General features: G+C 38.6%; 1 protein-coding gene across 1 annotated transcript; it reads right to left on the bottom strand.

Annotated features, from left to right (window-relative positions):
• Positions 1 to 271: 271 nt before the first annotated feature.
• LOC136886811 (GPN-loop GTPase 3) lies at positions 272 to 11,451 on the bottom strand. Its single transcript, XM_067159635.2, has 4 exons — positions 11,255 to 11,451; positions 10,934 to 11,130; positions 10,350 to 10,673; positions 272 to 729 (listed from the first exon to the last, which is right to left on the bottom strand). Exons 1-4 carry the CDS (start codon positions 11,297 to 11,299, stop codon positions 447 to 449), a joined length of 849 nt encoding a protein of 282 aa, XP_067015736.1. The 5' UTR covers positions 11,300 to 11,451; the 3' UTR covers positions 272 to 446.
• Positions 11,452 to 11,689: the final 238 nt, after the last annotated feature.

The raw sequence follows: 11,689 nt of genomic DNA, 5'->3' as shown, positions 1-11,689 counted from the left end.
ATGCTCTAACACAACATCTTTGTAATTTTGTCTAATGACTGTAAATTTGTGTGCTAGCTGATGATGGCCAAGATAGGCCGAAACCGGTACTAGTGCAATAACTCATTCACAATAAATGTATTGATCGGTGAAACATTTTTCTTGTCCATTACATTGAATCCAATCAATACGAAATATGAAATTTATAAATAATAAAGGAGTGAGAACCAATCGGGAGTGGAAGAAATAATGGTGCTTGGGGAACATTGTATGGGATATACAAAAGTCAAAATGCTTGTCAAATAATTACTGCAATTCATTTATAAAAAATTCATACAATAAGAAGCTTCAACAGTAATTCAATACAGTTTGAAAATGACCCCTCCCATACTAGCTGTACTATACATCGATAAGTTGTCATGGTTTGAATGAAACTCTCCACACATATCCTCAAGGCAAATAATAGCCTACTCAAGTGGCTGTTCATCATTATCATCATCTTCTGGGTCAGGGTATTCAAAGTCTTTTGTTTTTACATCAGCATCTTCACCATACTGGATTATATTGTCAATGGTTAGTAATAAGTCTGCTATGTTTTCTTCATCCCGAATGTTGAGGGGGTAGAACTTGACCAGGCTATAATCATCAATGATGCGACCTATGGCTTCTGTCATACCATAGTATTTGCTGTGCCACCTGCTACCCATTTCCACTTCCCCCAGAAGGCTCTGTGCATCAGGTTCCAGGTACCTGCAACATATAATAGATGATGGCATCAAAAATATGACTTACTGAATGCTATGTGCATAATCGCAAGAGTTCTAACTTTTATGTCACTAGACCGGTAACGTAGAGACAAAACCTAGTGAAAATTATCTGCTTCGAGTATTTAGGATCCTGAGTGTGTGTCAGACCACAGTGCCGGTGGTACTGATCACGAAGTGCATGCAACGGTGAGTGGTTTAGATCAGAGGTGCTCAGCTGGGTACCCCAGTGCGGCCGGGCTGGCCTGATGAAAAATGCGAGCAGCTTACATCATAGCGAAGAGAGAGAGTAAACACAATTTCCAGGGAAGGGAGCAGTGATGTTCGATTGGAATTACGAAGCTCTCCTCCACTACTTAGTGAAATGTTCAATGGGGTACAGCATTTGAAATAAAAATCTATAATTGCAAAAACAAAACTGACCTTCCTAAGAAATTCTGATTCGATTTATATGATGCTTGATATAAACAGTTTTATTTATTTAAGAGCGCACATAGCCACGTAAGTCTGCAATTCCGTCTTTTGATTGTATCAATTCGCCTTTGGAAAGACCAATGCACTCCCTGTGCTGCCATCTGTTACAGCATTCACACTCAACTCCATTATCGTTGATTCCCACGATCTTACAGATAAATAAAACTCTGTCAAGATTAAAATTATTGTGTTCACCTTTTCAATACAAATATATATTTTTAGTGTGATAAAATTCTACATGAATTATGAACACCAGTTAGGGACATGTTATGGGCATCTTCAGCCTAATACTAATCTTAAGGTCAAGAATTAAAAATATAAACATTGGAACTTAATACTAAATATGCTTTTTACATAGTTTACAGTACAATATGTACAATATCTACATTAACATTGCCAGAATTTATGAACAATGAATTAATTTATTTTATAATGACTAGACATCCAAATTGTAGATTGGATTGATCACAGCATGAATTGGGGTTTCTCAAATTGTATTGACTATAGATTTATCACAGCGTGAGTTGGGGTTTCTTCAACTGTTATGGTCGCCTGAGTTGTAAGAATTGTTACAAAACCAGAACCTTGGTTAAAGTCGATCATTTTAGGGTTTGAACTGTTTGAATATTCCTTTAGAAAGAAGTATGGTTATGTTTTAAGGTTGAAGCATATAAGTTGGAAACATATTGTTGATATCATTCATTATTTTGCTCATCGGATAAAAATTTGGAATATTACATCATTCTTGTTGATTAACTTCCCATTGGTGCATTGTTCAACCTTGGGAGGAATATGAGTTGCCTGTAACTGGATAAGAGAAAAAAAGGGGGAATTAGAATGATGAATGTAGAACCCAATGTGATAATAATTGCAGAGTGAGTGTTTATCCCACGAACTTACTTGTCTTGTCGACGTTAGCTGGGACCACTTGTTCTGGTTGTGTCTGAACGACTAAGCTTGCTACTCCTAGTGTAGTATTGATGCTGTAACGGAGGGGTGGAGTGTGGAGGGGAAGGGGGAGTGAGTTTCAAATTGTGCGTCCGTGTTGTTGCTTGAGAGGTGTTACTCGAATTGGATTGGGTGAGCCCGGCATTAGGCGTGGCTATTGGAGCGCATGCGTGCTGTGATTTAAACATAGTGGGAACTTTATTCTGATTTACAGCTGTAATAATAATAATAATAATAATAATAATAATAATAATAATAATAATAGGTAATATTTTCGTGTGGCTATTTCTAGCCTGGTACAGCCATTGGGTGATATGAACAAAAATGAGATGTAACTCGGAGACAAGTCTCGAAGGAGGATTGAGACGGAAGTCACTTGCGAGACAGAACTCGTCATGTATATGAATAAAGTTTGTTTCTCGCTAACGAGACTTGTCTCCTTCCGCTTGAGATGAGTCTCGCACACTGGCTCTGGTATCTGTCAGCTGACGAATGAATTAACAATCGGAGAGCTAGGAAGAGTGGTTTTGTTGGAACAGATGAAAAGTGTTAGATTTGCAAGCAAAAAAGATTGAAAAGTGACAGTGTGTTCTCGAAAAAACAGAACAATTCATTTCAGAACAAAAACAAGTTTTGCAACTGCAAATGGAAAATCTTGTACATGAAAGGGAGAAAAGAGCAGAACAAACAAGTACAACCGAAATGGAACACGCACCGATATTTTTTTCATTTAGAATAGTTCTTGACAGCCTTTTCTTCTTCTTCAGTTGTGTTTCACTTGGGAGCCTATTGTGCAAACTATACCTTTCGTATTAATCAATATTCAATAATCACTACAGTTATTATTTAAATTCTTTCTAGGCTTACATAAACGTAGTGGCTCGTGCACTCCAGCTTGGGAACGACTGATTTAAGTTTCCTTCAAAATATTGTGTAAGAAGTTGCATTGTATTTATCATCACATTTAGGATCCACATTCAAATGCATAATTTTCTGCGGTCATTGAAAGTCACTCAAACACTTCTTAAACACGCTTTGTACTTCATTCTCCACGAATATGAAGAGTTTATTGATCATACCTGTGCATAGCGAGGGGTGTTTCAGCATATAATGTACTTTTTCTACAATTTGTTTTACATCGCACCGACACAGATAGGTCTTATGGCGACGATGGGACAGGAAAGGGCTAGGAGTGGGATGGAAGTGACCGCGGCCTTAATTAAGATACAGTCCCAGCATTTGCCTTATGTGAAAATGGGAAACCACGGAGAACGATTTTCAGGGTTGCCGACAGTGGGGCTTGAACCCACTACCTCCCGGATGTAGCTCACAGCCGCGCGCCCCTAACCGCACGGCCAACTCACCCGGTATATAGTATACAACCAGTACCCATATACTGTTGCTTAAACTGTCTAAATGTTAAACTTTCAAAACATAGAAATAATACAAAATGCTATCCATATTCATAAACGAATATAACTAACAAGGAAGTTGTTTGATTTGGACCGGACAAATTGTAATGAAACTTAGTAACGTGATGAGCTGTGACATCCGGAACTCAATGGTGATAACCGTTCTGCCGTGAAAAATATTTTCGTACCGGTATTTATTGACAGTAAATTTTTGCTCCAGTTTTAAATGGAATGTGGTGTGTAAATGGCAGCGATTTCAATGAAACATGGTAGGATGATCAATTAAGACACCAGAACATCGCTGCATGATTGACGTTGTTATATATGTTACCCGCGGTGTGACAAAATGAATGACTCTCAACAAGAATCCGAAAGTTTAAGGCTATTTATAGCATGCAAGTTTATATACAAATAATGAGGATTTCATATTATACATATTTTAGCTTCAACTGTAAAAGACAAAGAAGTATTAAAAGCCTAATATTTTGAAATATTCATATACTGTGCATGTTAGTAAAATGAGTTTGACGAGCAAGACATTCTGTTCATGTTGTCAAAATCTAATTTTCACTCTAAAGCTCACTGTTTAATGTAACTTTAAAATAAAACTATCAGTGCATTTCTACAGTGCATACGCGAGGTCAATACAGCTGCAAACCACCCAGGTGTTCTTTAGCAGTTAATTATAACAATGTCGTCGATTTTATGACAAATTCATCGAAGTGTCATCAAAATCTGTCTGAACCAAACGAAATGCTTCCCTTGTACTATTCAGCGCAAGTGAGATTTTGGTGCGATGGTTGAGAAAGAGCAGCACTCATAGAGGCAGCAAATCATTAGCCGAATAATGTCATTATGCGAATCTGTTAAATGTTGTGAAACCAGTTACAGCATATTTTTCTAAAGGGCACGAGCCGCCGGTTGAAACTTTTAAATAAATTTAGAAACAGTGCAATCGAAAAAGGCATGGGCAGGGAATTTTACGGCATGTAAAGTAAACATAAATGGTATAGCTTACACCAGGACCAAAGATACGCATTCGTTCAATACCATTTGGCCAACATGTGACAGAGAGCGATAATTTTTTTTTTTTTTTTGCTAGGGGCTTTACGTTGCACCGACACAGATAGGTCTTATGGCGACGATGGGATAGGAAAGGCCTAGGAGTTGGAAGGAAGCGGCCGTGGCCTTAATTAAGGTACAGCCCCAGCATTTGCCTGGTGTGAAAATGGGAAACCATGGAAAACCATTTTCAGACAGTGTACCAACGACAACAGTCACCAGACTTTTTCTTATGCGACACCAATTTGGTCTATGCCTATTTCAACATTGTGTACGATACTGAAATTACTTAAGTGTGATCTACAGCCTAACCTATCACTGACAATTAATAGACCTACTAGCAAAATATCGCAGGAACTATTTAGCACAATTTAGGAGTGTCTGCTCAAAATGAGCTATTTCCAACATAAGAAACTTGTGGGAAAATGCAAGAAACATATAATAAAAGGCACATGAAACGTACCCATAATCTGGTATGGAACAACTTTTTAAGAAATTACATAATTTTTTGGTCTGGATTACTTATGGCATTCGACAGTATTCAACTACTGCAATGCATGTGGATGAAATAGCGATTTTTGTTTGAAGTGAAAAGAGCATCTTTTGGATCGACTCTCCTCGATTCAGGGAGGTGCTCTGGTGCTTATCAAGATGGTGGCTTGTCATATTCAGGTGTCGGTAGTTCTCCGAGTAATAATTGTGTTCTCGATAGTTAAATACGCCTGCGGTCCGGTTCGTTTGTGCCGATGTGATTACAGTTCTCTTAAGTTTGACAGTGCGCAAGACACAGTTTAGGAAAGAGTTCTAGTGATTACGGATAGCGGTTACGGGGCCGGCTTGTCCGCAGGTATCCAGCTATCTACTTGCCGCCCTAATGCTAGCGCTCTCCGGAGATGTACAACTGAACCCAGGACCCAACCAAAGCAATCAAGGTATGACATTTTTCTATCAAAATATGAGGAGTATGCGTTAACTCGCTTGCTGCCTTTAATACTGGACTAAGTGAAGAAAACAATGACTGTATTTGTGTCAGCGAAAGTTGGCTTAACGAAACTGTAGCCGATACTGAAATATTAATGGACAGTTACACTGTATTTCTTATGGACAGAAATTCCGTGAACACTTCAAAACTGGATGGTGGAGGTGTTTTACAGTACTAGCTGTAAAGCCTGACCTTGGACCAATGTCGAAGCCTGAGCTTGCTGGGAATTGGGAGTGTCAAGTAGTGAAAGTCAACCCTCAACCCGGTCATGTTGTCTTCATTGTGTGCTGCTACTTGCCTCCAGATGAAGTGAACGAGCGGCTTAGCGACCTACATCAAACATTGGGAAACATTACATTATGTTCTCAACTCACGGGACACTGTTATAGTGTGCGGTCATTTTAACTTGAGCCAATTAGCTTGGAAAACTGATGAGTCATCAAAAGTACAACACATTATCAAACAGAGGAAGTGAGGAGGTATTCTTATTTCTAAAAATTATTAATGAATTTGATCTTGGTCAGATTTGTGATTTCCCTACTAGGAATGATAATTTTCTAGACTTAATTTTAGTCTCAAACAAATTACTTCAGAGTGGAGAGTGCGTCAAAACTGAATATGTAATTCACTCTGATCACCAAACCATCAAAATCTTCCTGCCTGTGCCAAGGACATTTTGCCTCAAAGCACAAAACAAAGTCATATTTGCATGGAAGAAATTGATTTTTCTTTAATGAAGGACCTTTTATCTCTGTGCCCCTGGGATATGATTAGAGAGTCCCACTCTGTGGATGAAGCTATGAACACTTTTTATTACTTACTATATGTGGTCATAAAAGTCAGCATACCATTTCAAAAAATTAACATCAGAAAATATCCTTCTTGGTACTAATCCAGAAACTGAAGGAAAAAGAAAGGGCGAGAAGGAAATACAAAAGATCAGACCAAGAGTGCGACTATGTGCAGTTTTCCCACATTACAAAGTGAATGTAAAAAAACTGAAGCGTGCTAAGTAATACTTAATTAATACTTTATTAACGGTAATACCATTTTATAGATTTTATAGAAGATGACGTCATCATACGCCCTAAGCGCTTTTGGAATTTCATTAATAATAAAAGAAAATCTTCCCCTCTGCCTCCCACTATGCTAACAAATAGAACTGAAATCCACGAAAAAGATAAAATTCTAAACGCATTTGCGCAAACTTTCACAAAATACCATTCTCCTTCCGAGCCCTGAAATGCAACTTTTTCTCCCCCATTTTCAATAGATCCAGTGTCTATTCAAACTTATGTGGCAGAAGTGACACGGATCCCATCATCGGTGGATATTGACAAATCATGTGGGCCTGATGAGATACCTGGCATCGTCCTCCGTGAATGTGCTTCCCAACTGGCAATTCTACTATGTGAAATTATAAATAAATCATTTAAGTGTGGGTGTTTTTCAGGTGATTGGAAAAAGCGTTACGTAATCCCTATCTTTAAGAAAGATGATAAGATGTTCGATAATTACAGACCAGAAGTGCTGTTCTCAATTTTATCTAACGTAGCAGAGAAAGTCATATATAATCGCCTGTATGACTCTTTTAATCAATACATACATTACAGCATGGATTCGTTAAAGGCACATCAACTGTTACCAATCTAGCAGTTTATTTATCTTCAATTTCAGATACATTGGACAAAGGTAAACCGGTTGATGTGATATATACTGATTTCTCCAAAGCCTTCGACCCTTTACAACACGAAGCCTTGTTGAGAAAGTTGTCAGCGTATGCGTATGGAGTGTCCAGGAGTATTTTCGAGTGGCTAAAGAGCAACTTGACAAAATGAGTATGTTTTGTGAAGTCTGAGGGTTTGATCTCTAACCCCTATCAACCTTCATCTGGCATCCCACAGGGATCACAGTTAGGGCCTCTTCTACTTGTTTTGATTCTAAATGATATTACTACAGTCGTTCAGAGCAGTGAACGTCTCTAGTACGCTGATGACTTGAAACCATACAGAGTCATAGAAGAATACAGTGATGGTAATTATCTACAAGAAGATCTGAAGCAAATATGCAAGTGGTGTGAAAAGTGGTCCCTTAAAGTGAATAAATTACAGTGTGGTGTCATGTCATTTACTAGAAAATTAACACCTGTATCTCACAGATATAAAATCAGTGTGAAAGTTTTGTGGAGGAGTGTAATGATCTAGGTGTAATTCTTAGTAACAGGAATGGCTTATCCTTTGAGAAACACATCGATGGTATTATAAAGAAATCTTTCAATCTCCTGGGGTTTGTCAAAAGGAATTGTAAAGATTTCAGTAATATTGCATGTGCCAAAACACTGTTTTGTTCCCTGGTGAGACACTGTCTCGAGTATGGTTGTGAGGTGGGGCTCCCGTATCAGAAAGGCCACATACAACATCTTGAGAGAGTACAGATAAGGTTCATGAAGTGGATTAGTTTTGGGTTCTTGGGCGTGCCACTCTCGTCAAGCAGGTATGAAGAATCTGTAAACATTCTTGGAATGAATACGCTGGCAACGTACCGAAAATGTGTGAACGCAATGTTAGCGATTAAATGCTTGAAGAGTAAAGTAGACTGTCCGGCTATACTGGGACTGGTGCCACTTCACGTTCCAAGCAGACGAACGAGGCAGAAATGTATATTCCACCCGCCCAAATGTAGGAGGGTTGCACATGAAAATTCTTGGTTCATGCAAGTCCTTAAGACCATAAATCAGCAGGAAGGGTCGCTGGACATTTTTCACCACTCTTCCACTGCAGTTTGGAAAGTTCTTCTCAAGGGTGTAACGTGATAATTTTGTAAATGATGTAAATAATCTGTAGAAAACATGTAAAGATTTATATCTGTTATAATTTGTTTATTTTTATTTAATTTTTTATTTAATTTTCTATTACATCATCTGTAATTGGGAAATCCTGTAAGTAATAAATAAATATAGTCCATTCTATTCTATCCAGTTCAGATGTTGGAATCATAAAAAGAAGAATGTTTTATGATACCTGAAGTAGCAGAGAGAACAGTTCTTTCCTCAAAACTTGCCAGGGACCCACAACCTGCCCCAAACAGTGTTCTAACTTACACAGAAGAATTAAAACAGAGACAGCTTGGAACTACAAAATGCAACCATTTTCTTTGTTGCTATTGGCCAACTGTGATAAAGGCAATCTTCATATAGTTTCCGATACAGCTCACATGATGTATCGGCGCAGGGTTGCCAATTTGGTGAAAATAAGAAAAGCATGGAGTTTGAAACAGGCATAGCGGTTCCACCAGTTTGTACTCGCAGCCAGCTCATTGTATCTCCCACACTAATAAAGGTAAATCACTTATCAACCATTTTGTTGAGTGTCCAGGCCAACCTCTGTCACTCCCTTTGAAAGGCTATCATTGCTAGGCCTACCGTCCATGCTCACCAACATTAGCGCCTTGGCTTCAAGCCGAGTGACTGTCTTTAGTTTACTTCTCGCCGCTTACTCGCGGGGGACATGGTCGACAAGGCTGACAACCTTTCTAGTTAAGAACTAGTTAGGGTAGGGGTGGACATGACCAGTGATTTGGAGAGAAACAAAGGAAGTCTGGGGGTAAGCCCCCAGGCTAGAGCCGCTGCAAAGCGGCAATAGGCCTCTAGTTCCCTGTGTAAACGTAATTGGTTAGGGTAGAGGTGGACAAGACCAGTGATTTGGGGCAAGCAAAGGGAGTCTGGAGGCGTAAGCCTCCAGGTTAGGCCTCTAGTTTCACCTGATAGTTTTCCTTGTGCATACACCATTGGTCTGCACTGGTAATACTTTCTTCATAACTGAGATTGATGTGAGGAGATTATAACACATTCTATACGGTCTATTGGTGCAAAGCTGAATTACTAATTTTTTCCAGTACCTTTTCATAACACCAAGTCTTTGAGCGTGAGCACATTCTATTTAGCCTAGTGCGATAGCAGAGCATTCTGTGTTCGATTTAACTCGCCCCCGCGAATTTCAGTTCATTATCAATTGTCAGCTGATTGCCTCCTCTGCATTAAGGTAAGTTTGATATAAAATCATTCCTATCCTGTATTTAGCATTGTTTTTTTTTTATATGCCCTGGTTCTTTGTGTTTTTATTCTGCTGGGGTTGGTAATACAATCTAGTTATTATGATTGACGTGAATAACGTCACATGCGACTTTACGTTAACTAATAGGAATGCAAGTATGTAGTCTACCAATGGACAATGGCAAATGATCCTCTTCCTTAGGTTATAAAAGTAAATGTAGTTTTTGGGACAGGATGGTGGGTTCCAGAACATCGCAATGAACACATCTCTCCTCTGAAAGGAATTCCAAGTAAGATTTGCTTAAATTCTACTTCCTAATAATGCTACTAAGATTGGTGAGCACGGGCAGAACTTCTACTGAGAGGCTCTTTTCTATAGTTGCAGCGCATATTGTCCACACAGCAAGGAAATCTTTTATCTTTGTCATTCACCTTTCGTGTTATTCAGTAGCTGTACATAATTTGCCGATGTTGGCAAGCCTATTCAATGCACTGCGAGTTTGTCGCACCTGCCAATAAGTTGGATCTATAACCTATATTTTGCAAACTGAGAACCAAAATTTCACCTAATTGAATAAACTACATGAAAGCCAAACCAGTGTAACAACTGGTTCAGTCAGGAACATGCCTTACTACCACATGCAAATATTAAGAGAATGTAAATGCAATATACAGACTTGTCCAACTGTCCTCGAGCTGTCTTACTCAGCAGATCCATCTTACTGAGCACATTAACATGGGGGAGCTCAAGGTTCACCATCACACTCAAAGCAGCCATTGTTCCCGACAGAAACTTGGCAGCATCAACCATGAATTGAGAGTCCACAATAAACACAGCACAGATTCTAAAGTTCCATCGCTCTAGCAACTGGACGAGCTGCTTCATTACAGTCATGTGGGTAAAAAGTTCAATCTGACCAGGACAATCAAACAGAATATAGTCCTCATCCACATCATTGCCCAACTGCTCTTCAAGCCATTCAGCATTCTCTAATAAGTACCTAAGAAAGACAAGAGAAAAACAATTAGGAAATGGAGAGCAAGCAGAAACCTGTCAATTAAGAAACGGATTGAACATACACAGACAAGAGGATAATCAGATTTCATGTAGCTGCTTGCTGTGGTCAATTACTCCTTAGCATAATCAATCGTGGGTTATGATTACCAAGTCGTCCTTACCCAACAGTACCGATACTTCAATGTGAATGGAAAACAACTTTATATTACAATATTCAAAAACCCTCTAAGTGTATTAACTTACTCCATGCAAAACACTAATCCACCATTTGGTCCAAATCTCAATTCCTCATCCTCCATTGCATCATCTAAGTGAATAAGTTCCCGAATATCTGCCACTGGTTGGTAATCAAAATATTCTGCTGCAGGGTCAAGATTGACAACGTCTATCTGCTTTTTCTGATCTGAGGCATGCTTGACCAACGTAGAGCAATAAGTAGACTGAAGAGGAAAACATGATAAAAATTATATTAATTCAAAAATAAATTCACAGGCTTGAACAAGCGGATATATAGGCCAACTAAAGGAAGAAAGATTAAGGTTAACTCAAAGCAGACTGTCGTACCTTCCCGCTTCCAGCGGGTCCCATAACAAGTTGGGCGAACCTCATAATTACCAAATTTGATATTGGATTAATTATTTAATAATGCCATTCGTTATCAAAATCTCTGTCATTAGCATATTATAGTAACTCGAAACAGCCTTTGTATTTCTAATGTATACACTTGACACGGTGCACGCTTTGTTATTTTTCATCGTCGTTTGTTTATCATTTTTAACGTCATGTTGACCAATCACAGGAATATATCCATAATTTCTTTTCTGTAGATCATGAAGTATTGTAACCACTGATCCAGATCGATGATTATTACTCAGTAGATATAAATTATGGATATAAGAATCGTGTGATAAAACAGGGGTAAAACTGTATCTCCTTACCGCAATTTTATTCAAATCCAAAGCATTACTGCCATCAAATCCTATGCCCAAATTTACCTAT

This window comes from Anabrus simplex, chromosome X, assembly GCF_040414725.1.
Source record: "Anabrus simplex isolate iqAnaSimp1 chromosome X, ASM4041472v1, whole genome shotgun sequence".
NCBI classification, from domain to species: Eukaryota; Metazoa; Arthropoda; class Insecta; order Orthoptera; family Tettigoniidae; genus Anabrus; species Anabrus simplex.
The sequence above is the reverse complement of the archived record's forward strand: the minus strand, read 5'-3'. Positions and strand labels throughout refer to the sequence as shown.